At 42.8% G+C, this 20,398-nt stretch overlaps 1 protein-coding gene across 4 annotated transcripts in view; it reads left to right on the top strand.

Annotated features, from left to right (window-relative positions):
- Window positions 1-20,398, top strand: part of LOC140187342 (uncharacterized) — a 452,977-nt gene that overhangs the window by 315,216 nt on the left and 117,363 nt on the right. For all 4 annotated transcript variants that reach the window (XM_072242544.1, XM_072242543.1, XM_072242546.1 and 1 more), the window contains exon 12: window positions 7,044-7,133. In XM_072242544.1, the coding sequence (XP_072098645.1) occupies window positions 7,044-7,133 (90 nt within the window). The remainder of the gene's footprint in view (window positions 1-7,043; window positions 7,134-20,398) is intronic.

Here is a 20,398-nt window from a genome sequence, read left to right as displayed (position 1 = left end):
AACAATTGCAAAACCTAAAGGACTTTAGGTCAGTACATGGATAGGAAAGGTTTAGAGGGATAAAGGCCGAATACAGGCAAACGGCATTAGCTCAGGTAGGCAGATTAGGCAGTATGGACAACTTGGGCCTTAAGAACAAGTTGGATCATGTTGTATAACTCTGACTCATAAAATGAACTTATTAACCAACAGCATATGTAATGCATCTTGGTTAGAACAAACCCTGCCGACTAAACAATTCTGGAAAATTTAAGGAAATGAGAGCCAGACCACTGTTTTTGCCTTTGTGAAAACTAGGCACTTGCAATGCTTTCAAATGTTTCTGATATTTTGGAATTACTCAAAAGTAAAAATTAAATAACCATTTTTTGAAGGAAATATATCTAAATAATCTAAAACATTACTGAAATTATGGATACTTTAAAACTAATAGTAGCTTGGGGTTAGAAGTTAGGTTTAGAACACTTATAAGTACTACCTTCATCCATTTATCTCCTTCTATCATTTAATGTCTCTTACCCCCCCCGCCTTATCACATGACTTCACTTCATCTGTGCCTGCTCTTTCCATTCATTGGCCAAGTATTTTCTTCAAGCTTTCACTTAAAAACTTCTACTACTAGTGAAAGATTCTTGAATTGAAACTTTGCTTCCACTCTAGTTCTGTAAGTTCTGAGTGACAGATGAGGCCAGTGTAGGACTCCCAGACTTTGTGCTTGGGTAGTTTGGAATGTGAGAAACTTTCTGCCATTGATGCTGGCATCCCAGACTTCCTCCAGTTTATGGAGTCAAGTTCATCAGTGCCATTCTAAATGTTCATGCACTTTGATTAATCGTGAGCCAGAAGTTCCTAAGGGACGATTGGAATTTGTGCCTGCTGCAAGTAGTCCACATCTTAAAATCATATGGAAGGGCAGGAAACACTAATGCCCAATTGATCATGTTTTCTGTCAACTTGATGTCTTGATTTTTAAACATCCTTTTGATTGTCAAAGGCTCTATTCGGGGTGAATTTTATCGCTATTTGACCCTTACTGAGAGGTAGCCCCAGTGATATGGGAAATTGTCTTTAGAATGGTCTCAACATAGATGTGTATTGTCAAAGGACAATGTTGTGCAGCAGGAGCAGTTTTGTAAGAGACCTGTGCTGTGGATGTTGACTCCAAGGCCTTTCTTTTCATGTGCTTCTCTAAATAAATTACTAGTAACATGAAGCTTAGTCTTTGATTGCTTATATATGCCAGCATTGATTACCTACTGCTACTTGATGCCAGGTTAGAGAGAGTAGAATGGAAGTATCGTACAGCTTACTTGTTTATTACCTAGACTTTCCTCTGCACCCTTTTCAAACACATTGCTGTACCTTGCTGGTAGTGTGAACTGATAAAGCATTGTAAAGGTAAAAGAGCGTCCATCCTGTGTGTCATGGAACCAACAGTTCATTTCTTTACTTAACATTCAATAAGTGGTGGAGCAGTACAATGAAATGGAAAGGAAGCAGGTAGAGAATTGGAAAGAATGAAAATTTTGATATGGGGAGAAAGAAGATTTTAAAACCTCTAACTATAACTTATTTTGAGCAGAAGTTAGATTCAACCTTCTAAATTGTTTCCTAGCTAGCGGGATTGCTTAGAAAAATTTTCACATGCTCTTAGTTATTGAGTTTAATTTTTTTGTTACACAGTTAATAACTTGCAGCTCTTGAGCTTTAAGTTAGGAGTAAGGTATGCAATTCAGGAGTAAAGTGCCATTTCAGTGAACTAGTTTAAAAGAAACCAAACAAAAGTCACGCAGAAAGGACTGAGTCAAGCAGTATAGGACATATAAGAGTACAGTACAGGAACAAGCCATTTGGCCCACAAAGTTGTGCCAAACCAGCTAAAAAGCAAATCAAACAACAGGAATTCTGCAGATGCTGGAAATTCAAGCAACACACATCAAAGTTGCTGGTGAATGCAGCAGGCCAGGCAGCATCTCTAGGAAGAGGTGCAGTCGACGTTTCAGACTGAGACCCTTCGTCAGGACAACAGAAATTTAATTTATGGAAAACAACTACACAGGATGTTAGTTTAGAATTTCGTTAAAATGTGATGGCACTAGAAAGGGTGCAGAAGAGATTACTAAGATGTTGCCTGGATTAGAGGGCTTGAGTAACAGGGAGAGAGATTGGGCATGTTTTCCCAGGAATAAAGGAAACCAAGAGCTGATCTACATACATAGTTATAAAAGCATAGATACAGTTGATAGTTAAATCTGTTTCCTGTGGTGGTGCTCCCAGTGTGGCCTTCTGTATGTCAGTGAGACCCATCATAGATTGGGAGAACACTTCACCAAGTACCTACGCTCCATCTGCCAGAAAAAGCGGGATCTCCCAATGGTCACCCAATTTAATTCCGCTTCCCATTCCCATTCCAAAATGTTTGCCAATGACCTCCTTGACTTTTGCACTGAGACCACACTCAGTTTGGAGGAGCAACACCTATATTCTGTCTGGATAGCCTTCTACCTCATGACATGAACATGGATTTCTCGAACTTCTGGTAATTTCACCCCTCCCCCCTTCACCATTCCCTATTCCCTTTTCCCCTTCTCATTTTACTACCTTCCCTGCTCATCACCTCCCTCTGCTGCTCCACCCCTTTTCTTTCTTCCATGGCCTCCTATCCTCTCCTATCAGATTTCCCCTTTCTCCAGTCCTGTTTCTCTTTCACCAATCAACTTCCCAGTTCTTCACTTCACCCTTCCCCTGCTAGTTTCACCTATTACCTTGTGTTTCTTCCTCACCTCCCCCCACCTCCTTGTCTTTTTTCCCAACAGTCTTGCTGAAGGGTCATGGCCCGAAATGTTAATTATACACTTTTCCATAGATTCTGCCTGGCCTACAGAGTTCCTCCAGCATTTTGTGTGTGTGTGTGTGTTGCTTGGATTTCCAGCATCTGCACATTTTCTTTTGCTTGTGAAAAGCAAGAAGCTGTAGGTTTAAGCTGAGGAGAAGGAGTTTTAAAAGGGACCAACGAGGGAAGTTCTTTTAACAGTGATAAGTGAAATGCCATTGTATAGGAGGGAATGGAATCAAGTACAGCCACTGTGTCTAAGTAACAATTTAAACAGCCACTTAAATGGGCAAGGCATTCTCCGCAACTTCCGCCACCTTCAACAGGACCCCACCACTAAGCACATTTTTCCCTCTCCACCCCTCTCCGCTTTCCGCAGGGATCGGTCCCTCCGCGACTCCCTGATAATCCACACGTCCCTCCCCACGGATCTCCCACCCGGTACTTATCCCTGTAAGCGTAAGTGCTACACCTGTCCCTACATCTCCTCTCTTGCCACCATTCAGGGTCCCAAACAGTCCTTCCAGGTGAGGCAACACTTCACTTATGAGAATGTATTGCATCCGGTGCTCCCAGTGCGGCGGCCTCTACATTGGTGAAACCCGATGCAGATCGGGGGACCGCTCCGTCGAGCACCTATGCTCCGTCTGCCACAACAGACAGGATCTCCCGGTTGCCACTCACTTCAACTCTGCTTCACATTCCCATTTGGATATGTCCATACATGGCCTCCTCTACTGCCATGATGAGGCTAAACTCAGGCTGGAGGAGCAACCCCTCATATACCGTCCAGGTAGTCTCCAGCCCCTTGGTATGAACATAGAATTCTCCATCTTCCGGTAATTTCCTCCCCCTCCCTTCCCCTATCCCTATTTCACTCTGCCCCCTCCCCCAGCTGCTTATCACCTCCTTCATGGTTCCGCATCCTTCTACTCCCCATTGCGTTTTCCCCTATTCCTTCTTCACCTTTCCTGCCTATCACCTCCCTGCTTCCCCTCCCCCACCCCTTTATCTTTCCCCTTACTGGTTTTTCACCTGGAGTCTACCAGCCTTCTCCTTCCCACCCATCCCCCACCTTCTTTATAGGGCCTCTGCCCCTTCCCTCTTCAGTCATGACGAAGGATTCCGGCCCGAAACATTGACTGATCATTTCCACAGATGCTGCCCGACCTGCTGAGTTCCTCCAGCGTGTTGTGAGTGTTGCTTTGACCCCAGCATCTGCAGAGTATTTTGTGTTTAAGGCATGGATGGGTATGGACCCCAGTGAAGGCAAATATGTAAAGGGCAAAAAAAGATCTGCTGAAAGGACTGTTTCTGGAAAACTAATTGAACAAGAGTTTTGACAAGTGAATTTATGTAGATGGAAAGTAAACAAGAAAATCATTGGAAACTGTTAAGTTTGGTGGTAAAAGTACAGTGTGGATTTCAATAACAAATAAGCCAAAGCAGAGTTTGGAGACCATTGGAATCAAATTGATGATTCATAATGGAGACAATCAAACATTCAGTAGCATGGTGAAAAAGGTGTGTTGTGAATTACCTCCATGGATATATATTAACTGCGAGGTATAAGAAACAAAGGCATTAGGCCCCTTATTTCTGTGCCACTATTCAACAAGATTGTGACTGATTATTTATCTCAGTGTCACTTTTCTGTAGGAATTACTTTTCTCCTGATTCCTTCAATATCTAAGATTTAACCAAGCTCTGCGAGTGGGAGTCTGTAGGACTTAGAGAATTATAATCAATAAACAATTTTAATTCTAATCTAATCTTATTTACTGTCCTTTGTATGGTATGTTTTTAAAGTATTCAGGAATTCCAAGTATTCTATTTTCACTGGCTTCCCCAATTCTGCTTACTATAACTCGGCTATTGATATCAAACCAAATATCTGTAGTACCAATTTAAGTTCTTCCTCTTAAATATTGAGTTTGCAATCAAATTTGTGAGAACCACTCTAGAACAAAAATAGAAAATTACAGAAACATTCAGCAGGCCAAGGAGCAAGCATCTATTTAAAGTGGGTATGTCCTAAAGAGGATTCGTACAGGAAAGTGACACCGTGATAAATGGTCAGTGACAATCTTGTTAAATAGTGGCACAGACATTAGGGGTCAGGTGCCTTTGTTTCTTAGATCTTGTAGTTGATCTTGAGAGTGTTATTTTTTTCAGATTCGCGATTCCTTGTTGGAACTAGAAAAGGAGTAAAACGATAGTTCTCAGTTGCAGATGTCTAGAAAGGTTCTGGAGGATTGGAAAATCACAAATGTCGCTCCACTCTTTAAGAGGGGAAAGAGGCAAAAGGCAGGAAATTATAGGACAGTTGGCCTGTTCTCAGTGGTTGGCAAGATAATAGGCTCCATTATTAAGGATGAGATTTCAAGGTACATGGAGATGCAAGATAAAGTAGTCACACAAAATGATGGAGGAACTCAGCAGGCCAGGCAGCATCTATGGGAAAAAGTACAGTCGAAGTTTCAGGTCAAAACCCTTCAACAGGACCAGAGAAAAAAGGCTGAGGAATAGATTTGAAAGATGCGGGTGGGGGAGAGAGGAACACCAGCTGATAGGTGAAACTTGGAGGGGACAGGATGAGGCAAAGAGCTAGGATGTTGATTGGTGAAGGAGACAGAAGCCCACGGTAGAAAGGAGAAACTGGGTGAAGGGGAATAGCACCCAGAGGGAGGCGATGGGCAAGCAAGGAGATAACATGTGAGAGGGATGGGGAATGGTGAACGGGGGTGGGGTGGGGCTGGAGGTATTACTGGAAGTTTGAGAAATTGATGTTCATGCCATTAGGTTGGAGGCTACCCTGCATGCCATCAGATTGGAGGCTACCCTCCCCCTCCCTTCACCATTTCCCATCCCCTTGTCCTTCTCTCATGTTATCTCCTTGCCTGCCCATCGCCTCCCTCTGGTGCTCCTCCCTCCCCCCCTCCCTTCTTTCTTCCATAGATGCTGCCTGGCCTGCTGAGTTCCTCCAGCATTTTGTGTTTGTTGTTCAGATTTCCAGCATCTGCAGATGTTCTCTTGTTTGTGATAAAATAGTATGATTCCCATAAGGGAAAATCTTGCCCGATAAATCTGTTAGAATTTTTTGTGGAACAGGCAAGATAGACAAAGGAGAATCAGTGGACATCTTCTTACTTAGATGTTCAGAAGGGCTTTGACAAGGTGTTGCACATTAGGCTGTTAAACAAGATGAGGGTCTGGTATTGCAGTTTAGGAGAATAGACAAAGAACTGGCAGATGGGGTGCAGTGCAGGGAAATGTAGAGTCATGAAATTTGATAGAAGATAGAATATTTTCGAAGTAAGGAGCAAATTCAGAAATCAGATGTGCAAAGTGACTTGGGAGTTAGCTGAAAGGAATCCCTAAAGTTTAACTTCTAGGTTGAGTTGCTTAATAAGGAAGGCAAATGCATTGTCAGCATTCATTTTGAGAGGACTGGATATAAAAGCAAGGATGTATTTCTGAGACTTTATAAAATATTTTGATTATTGTGAACAGTTTTGGGGCCCATATCTATGAAAGGATGTGTTGGCATTGGATCAAGTCCAGAGAAGGTTCAGGGAATTATGCTGGCAATGACAGGATTAATACGAGGAGCTTTTCATGGCTCTGGCCCTGTACTCACTGGAATTTAGAAGAATGAGGGAGAATCTCATTGAAACCTACTGAATATTGAAATGCCTAGATAAAGTGGATGTGGAGAGGATGTTTCCTATAGTGGGGGAGTGCAACACCAGAGGGGCACAGCCTCAGAATAGAGACATTCATTTAGAACAGAGAAGAGAGGAATTTCTTTAATCAAAGGTTCGTGAATCTCTGCGGTTCATTATCACAGACGGATTTGGAGGCCAAGTCATTGAGTATATTTAAAGTAGAGGTTGATAGGTTCTTGATCAGTAAGGGTGTCAAATATTTTGGGGAGAAAGCAGGAGAGTGGGGGTTGAGAGACAAAATAAATCAGCCACGATTGAATGGCAGAGCAATCTTGAGGGCTGAATGACCTAGTTTTGCTCCTATGTCTTGTGTTTTATTTCAGAACTATTCTAGAATCTAATTGATCGAGAAAGACTAGGACATAACTCTGAAAATTTTCAGACATGATTTGGTGCGATATGACTCCTCTATGTCAATGTTAGATTAGATGAAATTTAGGCGTTAACTTCTAAAACACTATTGCTGTCTGCTTATTCCCCAGGCATCAGATCTGGATGGTGAAATTGACTTATCTACTTGCTACAATGTAACTGAATATCAGGTCCAGAGAAATTATGGCTTCCAAATTCATGTAAGTTGACAGGGTTAAACGTTGCTGAAATTTTCATTCTAATTCAGCATATGCTCTTCATTCTCAGGTTCACATCTTTGATTCTTTCTGTATGGCTCTATCAGATATTAATACAAACATTAACAGTTCCTTCCTATAATTTTGTGTATTGTACAATCATAGGCCTAAATTATGCTGATTGTATTTTGCGCTGACATTATTAATTAACCCTGCACTTGTTGGTATTCATAAAACAGAATTCAGAGCTTAAAATCTACCTGGACATAATTAAGTCCCTTTCAGGTTTATTATTGTCAAGCTTTCAGTAACATTGAAAAATTAAAACATTTTATTTATTTAATTTATTATTAATTATTTATTCAGTTTGATCAAGGCATGACTGTGTAAGCGCATGCACGTCAGTGAGTTAGACCAGCGGTCCCCAACCACCGGGCCGCAAAGCATGCGCTACCGGGCCGCGAGGAAACGATATGATTTGGCAATATGAGTCAGCTACACCTTTCCTCATTCCCTGTCACGGCCACTGCTGAGCTTGAACGCACGCGAGGTCATTACCCATGCGTCATCGCATTTCAGCGCGGGAAGGAGATCAACTCCTCGAGCTTGCAAATGACGGCGGGCTGAAAAGTATGTTTGACATAACATCTCTGCCAGCATTCCGGATCAAAGTCAAAGCTGACTATCCTGAGATAGCCACGAAAGCACTGAAAACGTTGCTTCCATTTCCAACATACCTCTGCAATAAGTGCAACGAAAACTAAATCGTGGAATAGACTGGGCATAAGGAACCCCGTTCGAGTATCACTGTCTCCCATCACCCCTCGATGGGACCGTCTTGTTGCAGGAAAACAAGCCTGGGGTTCCCACTGATTCAGCGATATTGGTGTGTTGCAAAGATTTTATATGTTCATAGGGGGAAAATATGTGCTGTGTGTTTAATATCCAAACGTTACTTAAAATGTTATGATGCTATGGACTTATATAACCATATAACCACTACAGCACAGAAACAGGCGATCTTGGCCCTTCTAGTCCGTGCTGAATGTTACTCTCACCTAGTCCCACCAACCTGTGCTCAGCCCATAACCCTCCTGTCCATGTACCTATCCAATTTTGCATTAAATGATAATATCAAACCTGCCTCTACCACTTATACTGGAAGTTCGTTCAACACTTACTTCAAGCTCCCCTGTCCTCCCCTGATAGTTGACTTATCACTATATTCATGCGAGAAAAATATGTGGTGTGTTTAATATTAAATTCGTTAGATAAACCCTTTTAGAAATGAAATTGAGTGTATTAGCCACTTATCACCTATATTCCGGTCATGATTAACAACCCCCCCCCCCCACCCGAACAGAATTGCCAAAAACGATTTGCAGGAAAAAAATCAGCACGAACACTCATGCGCAAGTCACGCATGTGCACTGGTGCCCGCGCAAGGCTTCAAGGTCATTGCAGTCTTTCTCGGGGTAATCCAACATTTTGACTGCTACTCCTGTCCGTTGGCAACCCTACCCCCCACCACCCCCCAGTCGGCCGGTCCGCAAGAATATTGTCAATATGAAACCGGTCCGCAGTGCAGAAAAGGTTGAGGACCCCTGAGTTAGACCGGTGGAAAAGATTTAAAAAGAGGACAGCTTTATAGAGAGTGTAATGGAGTAAAGGTAGACAGAGTAGGAGGGCTTTGGCTCAACAGGGCTTCAGCGATTACAGGTTGAAGCTAGGTAAGTTACTTGGGTAGAATAGAAACAGGAAGTATATCTGACGCCCGTATTCCGTACTGGGTGTCAGTTGTGGGATGTCCGGGAGACTTTCAGCCTACCGGAAGGCCACATCTGTGCCACGTCTGTCAAGCTGCAGCTACCTGGGGTCCCTGTTAAGGAACTGGAGATGCAGCTCGATGACCTTTGTCTGGACAGGTAAAGTGAGGAGGTGATAGAGAGGAGCTATAAGCAAGTAGGTGCACCGGGCCTCAGGAGGCAGATATGTGGATAACAGGAGAGGGAGGAGCAAGAGTCAGATGCTAGCGAGTACTCCTGTGGCTGTCCCCCTTAACAATAAGTACTCCTGTTTGAGTACTGTTGGGGGTGGTGGGAACAAACTGCCTGGGGAAAGCAACAGTGACTGCGCCTCTGGTACAGAGTCTGACCCTGTGGCTCAGAAGGGTAGGGAAAGGAAGAGGATGGCAGCAGTGATAGGGACTCTGTAGTTGGGGGGGTCAGACAAGCGATACTGTGGACACAGGAAAGAAACTCTGTGGAAACAGGACCTCAAAGGTAGTAATCTCTGGATTACTGCCTGTCCCACGCGACAGTAGGTATAGGAATAAAGTGAGGTGGAAGATAAATGTCTGGCTGAGGGATTGGAACAGGGGGCAAGGATTCAGATTCTGAATCATTGCGACCTCTCTTGGGCAGGCATGACCTGTACAGAAAGAACAGGTTGCACTTGAATCCGAAAGGGACCAATATCCTGGCAGCGAGGTTTGGTAAGGATATTGGGGAGTCTCTAAACTAGAATTGCTGGGTGGTTGGAACCAAACTGAAGAGATGGAGGAAGGGAAAGATAGCGCACAAATAGAGAAAGCTTGTAGGCAGGTGATAGAGAAGGGATGCGCTCAGACTGATGGTTTGAGATGTGTCTATTTTAAGGCAAGGAGTATTGTGAACAATGCGGATGAGCTTGGAAGGTGGATCAGTAGTTGGAGCTGTGATGTTGTGGCCATTACAGAGACTTGGATGGCTCAGGGGCAGGAATGGCTATTTTGAGTGCCAGGCTTCAGATGTTTCAGAAAGGACTGGGAGGAAGGCAAAAGAGGTGGGGGAGTGGCACTACTGATCAGGGATCATGGAGGGATTGTCTACTGAGTCTTTGTGGGTGGAAGTTAGAAATAGGAAGGGGTCAATAACTCTACTGGGTGTATTTTTTTTATAGATCACCCAATAGTAACAGGGACATCGAAGAACAGATTCTGGAATGGTGCAATAATAACAGAGTTGTCGTGATGGGAGATTTTGATTTCCGCAATATTGATTGGCATCTCCCTAGAGTTGAGGGGTTTAGATGGAATGGAGTTTGTTAGGTGTGTTCAGAAAGGTTTTCTGACACAATATGTAGACAAACCTACAAGAGGAGAGGCTGTACTTGATCTGGTATTGGGAAATGAACCTGGTCAGGTGTCAGGTCTCTCAATGGGAGAGCATTTTGGAGATAGTGATCACAATTCTATCTCCTCTACCATAGCATTGGAGAGGGATAGGAGCAGACAAGTCAGGAAAACGTTTAATTGGAGTAAGGAGAAATATGAAGCTATCAGTCAGGAACTTGGAGGAATAAATTGGGAACAGATGTTCTCAGGGAACTGTGGCAAAAGTTCAGGAGATGTTATTCTGCACAGGTGCATTCCAATGAGACAGGGAAAGGATGGTAGGGTCCAGGAACTGTGGTGTACAAAGGCAGTTGAAAATCTAGTCAAGATGAAAGGAAAGGCTTGCAAAAGGTTCAAAGAAACTAGGTAATAATAGAGATCTAGAAAATTATAAGGCTAGCAGGAGGGAGCTTAAGAATGAACTTAGGAGAGCCAGAAGGGGCCATGAGAAGGCCTTGGCGAGCAGGATTAAGGAAGACCCCCAGGCATTTAACAAGTATGTGAAGAGCAAGATGATAAGACGTGAGGGAATAGGACAAAACAAGTGTGACAATGGAAAAGTGTGTATGGATCCGGAGGAGGTAGCAGAGGTACTTAGTGAGTACTTTGCTTCAGTAATAACTATGGAAAAGGACCTTGGGATTGTAGGGATGGCTTTCAGCAGACTGAAAAGCTTGAGCATATAGACATTAAGAAAGAGGATGCACTGGAGCTTCTGGAAAGCATCAAGTTGAATAAGTCACGACACCGGACGAAATATACCCCAGGCTACTGTGGGAGGTGAGGGAGGAGATTGCTGAGCGTCTGGCAATGATCTTTGCATCATCAATGGGGACATGAGAGGTTCCGGAGGATAGGAGGGTTGCATATGTCGTTCTTTGTTCAAGATAGCCCAGGAAATTATAGACTAGTGAGTCTTACTTCAGTGGTTGGTAAGTTGATGGAGAAGATCCTGAGAGGCAGGATTTATGAACATTTGGAGAGGCATAATATGATTAGGAATAAAAACAACAGGAATTCTGCAGATGCTGGAAATTCAAGCAACACACATCAAAGTTGCTGGTGAACACAGCAGGCCAGGCAGCATCTGTAGGAAGAGGTGCAGTCGACGTTTCAGGCCGAGACCCTTCGTCAGGACTAACTGAAGGAAGAGTGAGTAAGGGATTTGAAAGTTGAAAATATGATTAGGAATAGTCAGAATGGTTTTGTCAAAGGCAGGTCGTGCCTTAGGAGCCTGATTAAATTTTTTGAGGATGTGACTAAACACATTGATGAAGGTAAAACAGTAGATGTAGACTGTATGGATTTCAGCAAGGCACTTGATAAGGTATCCCATGCAAGGCTTATTGAGAAAGTAAGGAGGCATGGGATCCAAGGGAACATTGCTTTGTGGATCCAGAACTGGCTTGCCCACAGAAGGCAAAGAGTGGTTGTAGACAGGTCATATTCTGCATGGAGGTCGGTGACCAGTGGTATGCCTCAGGGATCTGTTCTAGGACCCCTTTTCTTCGTGATTTTTAAAAATGACCTGGATGAGGAAGTGTAATGATGGGTTAGTAAATTTCCTGATGACACATAGGTTGCGGTGTTGTGGATAGTGTGGAAGGCTGTCAGAAGTTATAGCGGGACATTGATAGGATGCTAAACTGGGCTGAGAAGTGGTAGATGGAGTTCAACCCAGATAGGTGTGAGGTGGTTCATTTTGGTAGGTCAAATATGATGACAGAATATGGTATTAAGTAGATTAGATTAAATTCAATTTTATTGTCATTGTGCTGAGTACAGATACAAAGCCAATGAAATGCAGTTAGTATCTGACCAGAAATGCAAAGAATAGTGTCACACAGGTGTGACGTGGCAGCACCAGCAGAGGCCGCCAGATGTCATTTGTGGCTCAGCACTCGTACTGGTTACACATGCATTTGCTGTTCACTGATATTTTGTGTTCACTGTTGGCTTTGTGTTTAACATCACTGTGAAAATATCAAAAAGAGCTGCAGATATCCCTATGGGTAACAATGAGAAAAGGAGAAGGAAGCATCTATCATTATCAATAATGCTGAAAGTGTTATTGCAGAAGCTTGATTGTGGTGTGTCTGTGTGGCGTCTTACTGAAGAATATGCTGTTGGAACTGCCACTGTATATGATTTAAAGAAACAGAAAGACAAGTTACTGAAGTTTTATAGTGACAGTGACGTTCTACATTTATTCCAATAAGTCATTTACCATGTGTTTGATTCAGTTCATTTGAAGCTGTATATTTTTATATTTTATTGAATTTTTTCTTGTCATTATTCCCTAAACAATACAGTATAACAACTATTTACATAGCATTTACATTGTATTAGGTATTATAAGTAATCTAGAGCTGATTTAAAGTATAGGGGAGGATGTGTGTAGGTCTGGAGCTCCACTAGGTCCTAAAGTCCACCGCACTGAGACAGATTAAATAAGGGACTTGAGCATATGTGTTTTTTGGTATCCGTGGGGGATTCTGAAATCCAAAAAATTCTGAATTCCAAAATGCAACTGGCCCCAAGGATTTTGGATGAGGGATTGTGGACCTGTACTTAAAAGTGCAACAAACTGATTATCTGTTTATCAAATAGCCACTGCAACAGCTGTGAAGAATGCTGTACTACATACAAGGATTTACTTTATTTGCGAAATATAATGATTGATCAGATTAACTACCTGGGGTAGAATCTTTTAAATTGGCATTGCTTTTTGTTGTTTTAATAGCCCCTTAGTGCTTTCTAGAAGCAAGCTTATGGAAAAGGCAGTTTGCTGAGTGTGTAGTGTCCTCTGTGACTTTTCCTGCCTGTTTCTTTGTCCTAGACAGATAGAAGTTCGAAGTTCTTCAGTGATGGTGGACTGCAGCCAATGACCTTTTCAGCTGACTTGATAGTTTGCTGTAGTTTTCATGTACAGTATTGTGAGAGTATGCTGCACCAACCCTGACAGTGATGGCTGATGTGATGATACTGTCTATGATGGCAATATAGAATTGCACCAGTATATTCTGGGGAAAATGGAATGTTATCAACTGCCTCAAGAAGTACATCCTCTGACGAGCCTTTTTGTTAATGAAGGACACGTAGTTCTCCTATATGAGATCTTGAATGTTATAGTGGTGCTAAATGTAGAACTTACCCACATTTCTCCTGAAATGGATTATGTTTCTCCATGGTTTTGAAGGCATTCAGGTTATTCACACCAGTTTATTTCCTGATGATATTTGGATTCATTGCCTCTGGTGATTAGTCCAATGATAGTTGTGGTATACACAGACTTTATTAGTTTAACAGATGGATCACTGGAGATATCGTCATTATTATATAGGGAAAATAGGGGAAGGGAAATAATTACCTATTTATAATTATAATTAATCACAAACATTACGCACAAGAAATTTTTTAAAAAGTAGTTTGCCTTCTTCCAGTTTAATTTTTCAACATTGTAGAATCTCTTTCCAGATAAATAGGTTGTTGATAAGTCCAAAGACTAACCAAGCACAAAATACACAAGCAGATTTGCCAGGTTAAATATTAGAAAATTCCAACAAGTTGATGCTCTGTTACTGTGGAATGTAATGCAGGAATTTTTCAGAATATCCACTTTTGACACACACGTACATATCTGTCAAATAGAATGTGAGTAATCCAGCCCCTGGGAATTTGTTTTTCCTTTTGGGATATCTTCTAACTAATATAAAATCGTTTGACCCTGGATGACATAGTCAGGTCGCGAGTACCATTCTTGTTTTAGAAGACGGAAGCATGGAAGGTGCGCTGGGCTACAGGTACGATTGAAGTGGCAGTGGCCCTAGATCCCTCAATCCTGACTTCTCTTGAAAATAAAACGGAAGATCTCAGAACAAGAATGCAGTACCAGGGGAAAACCAGAGATGGCTGTGTACTTTGCTTCAAGGAAACATGGCTCACCTCCACTATTTCAACTCAGTGCTGCAGCCTGATGGCTTCACCATTCTCCACAAAGTCAAGGTCAGTTGAGACATTTAAAGGAAGAGAAGAGGGAGTATGCTTCATGATTGATTCATCATGGTGCAGGTGTGATGGTTCTGTTTTAGTCCTGCTCACCTGACATGGAACATCTAGCGGTTATGTTGTTCATTTTATCTGCCGAGTGAGTTTTCCGCCATCATCCTGGTAGCGGTGTACATTCCACCTGAGGCCAATGTCAGACAGGCACTGGCGTAGCTGAGCACCGTGACCAGCAGTCATGAAACAGTGCACCCTGATGCCTTTGCTATCATTGCAGGGAATTTCCGCCAGGCGCGCTTGAAGAAGTCTTTGAATGACTACCACCAACATTTCACCTTTGGAACCAGGGGAGCCAACATACTTGACCTCTGTTATACCACTATTAGGAATGCCTAATATCTCGTCACACGCCCGCACTTTGGAAAGCCTGATCACCTGTCTTTACTTATACAGGTGTCCCCCGCTTTACGAAACCTCACTGTTACAAAAGACCTACATTAGTACCCTGCTTTTGCTTTCAGAAGGTGATTTTCACTGTTACGAAAAAAATCAGCGCATGATAAAAAATCACGCAAAAAATCAGCGTGCGATAAAAGGCGGCGCGCGCCCGGAGCAGCCGCTCTCCCCCGGATTCGAAACGGCATTGCTTTAACACGTGCCTGTGAGCAGCTGTTTGCAAGATGAGTTATGAGGTATTGGAAAAGCCTGAAAGAACTCGTAAGGGTGTGACACTTAGCGTAAAACTAGACATAATTAAGCGTTTTGATCGTGGTGAACGAAGTAAGGACAGGGTGAGTTTGGCTTGTGGAAGTTGACGAAGATGATGTTGAAGAGGTTTTGGCATCCCATGACCAAGAACTGATAGATGAAGAGCTGATGCAATTGGAAGAGAAAAGGATAACAATCGAAACCGAATGAGTAATGATAAAGTACGACTTTAATTTTGAAAGGGTACGTAGGTTTAGGGGATATTTGCAAGATGGTTTGAGTCCTTACAAAGAACTGTATGATAGAAAAATGCACGAGGCTCAGCAGTCAAGCAGGCTTTTCACATCAGCCACAGTAGATGACGACCCTTGACCTTCGACGTCAAGGCGGGCAATCATAGGAGAAGATGAGCCGCCTGCTCTAATGGAAACAGACAACGAGATGATACCCCAGTGTCCCACCACCCCAACCCCCGGGCCTCGGACAGATACTGATTCGCGGAGAATGCAGCGGTAGCCGGGAGGCACACAGCACATCTTTAAGAAAAAAGCCGAAATAAGCATGCTGATTAATTAGGTGATGCCCGACATGTAATTGTCGGCCCAGATCAGAGACGATGCAATTGGAAATCGGCAGTGATCTAGGCCGACAATTATGTGTCGGGCGGCACCTTATCAATTAGCATGTTTATTTCGGCTTTTTTCTTAAAGATGTGCTGTGTGCCTCCCGGCTACCACTGCACCCCTGCATGCTTCACGGTTCAGTATCTGTCGGCAGCTTGGAGGGTGGAGGCCACGGCACCACCCCAACCTGCGGCGACTCAGTCTAACTCACCATCATCAGTGTGCTCGGCATTGAACCGATTCCATCCAGTAAGCGATACTACACTGTACATACGTTATTTCTACTTTATATAGGCTGTGTATTTTTATGTGTTATTTGGTGTCATTTGGCAGCTTCATAGCTTAAAGGTTACTGGAGAGCACTTGCGCCGTGTTTTTGCCAACAGCGCTTGCGTGAGATTTTCGCTACGGAGAACAGTGCAGTAATGATTGTGGAAAAGTATTTCTGCTTTATATAGGCTGTGTATTTATCATATCATTCCTGCTTTTACTATATGTTACTGTTATTTTAGGTTTTATGTGTTATTTGGCATGATTTGATAGGTTATTTTTGGGTCTGCAAAGGCTCACAAAATTTTTCCATATAAATAAATGGTAATTGCTTCTTCGCTTTACAACATTTCGGCTTACAAACTGTTTCATAGGAACGCTCTACCTTCGGATGGCGGGGGAAACCTGTACTCTGTAGCCAGAGTCTAAAGTCTGCAGCACTAGTGGTGAAGACCAAGAAGCTATAGTCAAAGGAGGCGGAAGAGCTCTGAGTCGGCAAACTGGATGATATTCAGGGTTTTATCTTTGGCTCTGAATGAGTACACCACAGTTGTTCCTGATTTCATTAGAGAACATACTGGATATTCCAAAACCCAAAAGCTGTGGATGAACCAAGGGACTCGTAGACTGCTAAGAGCTAGTTTCTCTGGTATTCGAAACTGGTAATCCAGAACTGTGATGCTTCACTTGCAGATGAGCCAAACATCTTTTATGCGCACTTTGCAAGGGAGCATAAAACTACACCTGTGCAAATCCCTGCGGTATCTGGTGACCCTGTAATCTCTGTCTTGGAGGCCGATGTCAGAGCATTTATCGTGACAGCGAACAAGGTGTCAAGCCCTGATGGTATACCTGATAGGCAACAGAATACCTGTGCCAACCAACTGGCGGGAGCCTTCAAGGACATATTCAATCTTTCACTGTTACAGTCAGAGGTTCCCACCTGCTTCAAAAGGGCAACAATTATACCAGTGCCCAAGAAGATCAGGGTGAGCCGTCTCAGTGTCTATAGACCAATTACACTTACATCAACTGTGATGAAATGCTTTGAGTGGTTGGTCATGGCAGGTTCAACTGCGGCTTAAGCAAGGACCTGAACACCGTTCAACACCATCATACCCTTAGTACTAATCAACAAGCTCTGAAACCTGGGCCTCCGTACTTCCCTCTGCAACTGGATCCTTGACTTCCTCATCAAGAAACTGCAGTCAGTGCAGATTGAAAATAACATCTCCTAGCTGACAATCAATACTGGCGGACCCCAAAGATGCATACTTAATCCACTGCTCTACTCTTTCTACACCCATGACTGTGTGGCTAGGCAGAGCTCAAACGCAATCTATAAATTTGCCAATGACACAACTACTATTTGCAGAATTTCAGGTGGTGATGTGGAGATGTACAGGAGTGAGATATATGAGATAGTTGAGTGGTTTTGCAACAACAACTTTGCACCCAACATCATTAAGACCAAGTAATTGATTGTGGACTTCAGGAAGAGGAAGTCAATGGAACACACCAGTCTTAATTGAGAAATCAGCAGCTGTTTCAAGTTCCTGGGTGTCACCATCTGTCCAAATCTATCCAAAGTCCAACATATTGATGGAATTACAAAGAAAGCATGACAGCAGCTATATTTTTCATTGGGAATTTGAGGAGATTTGGTATGTCACCAAAGACACTCTCAAATTTCTGCAGATGTACCATGGAGAGCTTTCTAACTGGTTGCATTATCATCGGGTATGGATGGACCACTGTACAAGATCAGAAAGATCTCCAGAGAGTTGTAAACTCAACCAACTCCATCATGGGCACTAGCCTCCCCAGAATCGAGGGAGGGATACTTCCAAAAGGCAGTATCCATCATCAAGAATCCCATCATCCAGGATATGCCCTCTTCTCATTGATACCATCGAGGATGAGGTACAGGAGCCTGGAGACACATACTCAGCATTTTAGTAACAGCTTCTTCCCCACCACCATCAGATTTCTGAATGGACAAGGAGCCAATTATCACTACCTCACTATTTTTTGGTCTCTTTTTGCACTACTTATTTAATTTTTTTGTATTTATTGTAATTTATAGTTTTTTATTGTGTATGGCAACATACTGCTGCCATAAGATAACATATTTCATGACACATGCCAGTGATATTAAATCTGATTCTAATTTGGAAAAAGAAGCTAGTATCCCTACAGAAAACAAATCAGACAGTGCATATGTGATTCCAGCACTCAGATTTCCCATCTGAAAGGTGTTGTGTTTATTCTTTGTCCTACTACATTTAAAACAAGATGTTTCAGCAGTGTGACTAACGAAAACCAATTTCCCCAGGGATTAATAAAGTATGACTATGACTGCGAATAATGTAGTGCAAAAGCTTACTTCAATAAATACGTAAAGCTTTTCTTAAAATCTCAGCAACAAATTGTGCTATTTGTAGGTTCCTCCATACCTGCAAATCAAATACTGCCACTTACATTTTCCATTCTTTGCAGACTCATCCTTGCATAGGAGTGTTGTACTGTAAGAAACTACTTTCATTGACTTTCACTATGATCCATATAAGCTTACACAATGTTGCTTCACATTAAACAGCATATGAACATTCTAGTTACTCATTGAAATTACACAGATTGTCTCTTATCATTCTGCTCTTTTGATGATGAAAGAATAGATTTACTCAAAAATAACCAAGTGTAAAAACTCCAGTTCAAATGAGTGAAATCCAAAAATTTTTTTTCAGGATTCCTGCTGAACTATCTCATGGGTCCTTGTGTGCTTTCATGTTGTGCTTTTGTTTTATGATATACTGAAAGCGTCCTGCATGGCAGTACTAATTAGTGAAGTAAAGCAAAAACATTAATTTATTTACCTTAAGCAAAAACATTAACTACCTTAAGAGTAGGTAATGGAGGCAGCAGTTAGGACAGTTCAGTGCTCTGTTTGCAATATGTGGGAAGTCAGGGCGAGCACAATTGTCCCTGATGACTACACCTGTAAAAGGTGCATCCAGCTGCAGCTCCTGACAAACCGGGTTAGGGAGCTGGAGCTGGATGAACTTCAGATCATTCGGGAGGCAGAGGAAGAAATAAACAGGAGTTACAGAGAGATAGTCACCCCTAAGAGTCAGGAGACAGGTAGCTGGGTGACTATCAGGAGAGGGCAGGAGAATAGACAGAATGATCAGAGCACCCCTGTGGCCGTTCCCACCAATAATAAGTATATCATTTTGGATACTGTTGATGGGGACGAACTACCAGGGACAAGTTGCAGTGGTTGCGTCTCTGGCACCGAGACTGGGCCCTCAGCTCAGAAGGGAAGGAGGGAAAAGAGGAGAGCAATAGTGATAGGGGATTCGATAGTTAGGGGGACAGATAAGAGGTTCTGTGGAAGAGATCGAGAATCCCGGATGGTCTGTTGCCTCCCTGGTGCCAAGGTCCATGATATCTCGGATGGAGTTCTCAGTATTCTCAAGAGAGAGGGTGAGCAACCAGATGTCGTGGTCCATGTAGGGACCAACGACATGGGTAGAAAGAGTGAGGAGGTCCTGAAAGGTAAGTTTAGGGAAGTAGGCGCCAAGTTAAAGGACAGGACCTCCAGGATAGCAATCTCAGGATTGCTACTAGTGCCATGTACAGGTGGGTTTAGAAATGGTAAGATAGCACAGATCAACTGAAGACATGGTGCAGGAGGGAGGGCTTCAGATTTATAGATAATTGGGCAGTTTTCCAGGGAAGGTGGGACCTGTTCCAGCGGGACAGTTTACATCTGAACTGGAGGGGGACAAATATTCTTGCAGGTAGGTTTGCTAGAGAGGCTCCTGTGGATTTAAACTAGATACAAGGGGGAGGGGAACCAGAGTGTAGGAACAGATGTAGGAGAGAAGGAAGAAAAAGGAGATAAAGTTTTTTGCACCGTTAGTGATAAACAGAAAGTAAGAGGTGTAAAATTTCTAAAATGCATTTATTTTAATGCTAGGAGCACTGTAAGAAAGGTGGATGAGCTTGGAGCATGAATTGATACCTGGAAGTATGATGATGTAGCTATTAGTGAAACATGGTTGCAGGAGGGGTGTGATTGGCAACTAAATATTCCTGGATTTTGTTGCTTCAGGTGTAATAGAATCGGAGGGACAAGAGGGGGAGGTGTTGCATTGCTTGTCAAAGAAAATATTACAGCGGTGCTCTGGCAGGATAGATTAGAGGGCTCGTCTAGGGAGGCTATTTGGGTGGAATTGAGGAATGGGAAAGGTGTAGTAACTCTTATGGGGGTGTATTATAGACCACCAAATGGGGAGCGAGAATTGGAGGAGCAAATTTGTAAAGAGATAGCAGATATTTGCAGTAATCACAAGGTTGTGATTGTGGGAGATTTTAATTTTCCACACGTAGACTGGGAAGCCCATACTTTAAAAGGGCTAGATGGTTTGGAGTTTGTAAAATGTGTGCAGGATAGTTTTTTGCAGCAATACATAGAGGATCTAACTAGAGAAGGGGCAGTGTTG

The sequence above is a fragment of the Mobula birostris genome, chromosome 24 (genome assembly GCF_030028105.1).
Source record: "Mobula birostris isolate sMobBir1 chromosome 24, sMobBir1.hap1, whole genome shotgun sequence".
NCBI classification, from domain to species: Eukaryota; Metazoa; Chordata; class Chondrichthyes; order Myliobatiformes; family Myliobatidae; genus Mobula; species Mobula birostris.
The sequence above is the reverse complement of the archived record's forward strand: the minus strand, read 5'-3'. Positions and strand labels throughout refer to the sequence as shown.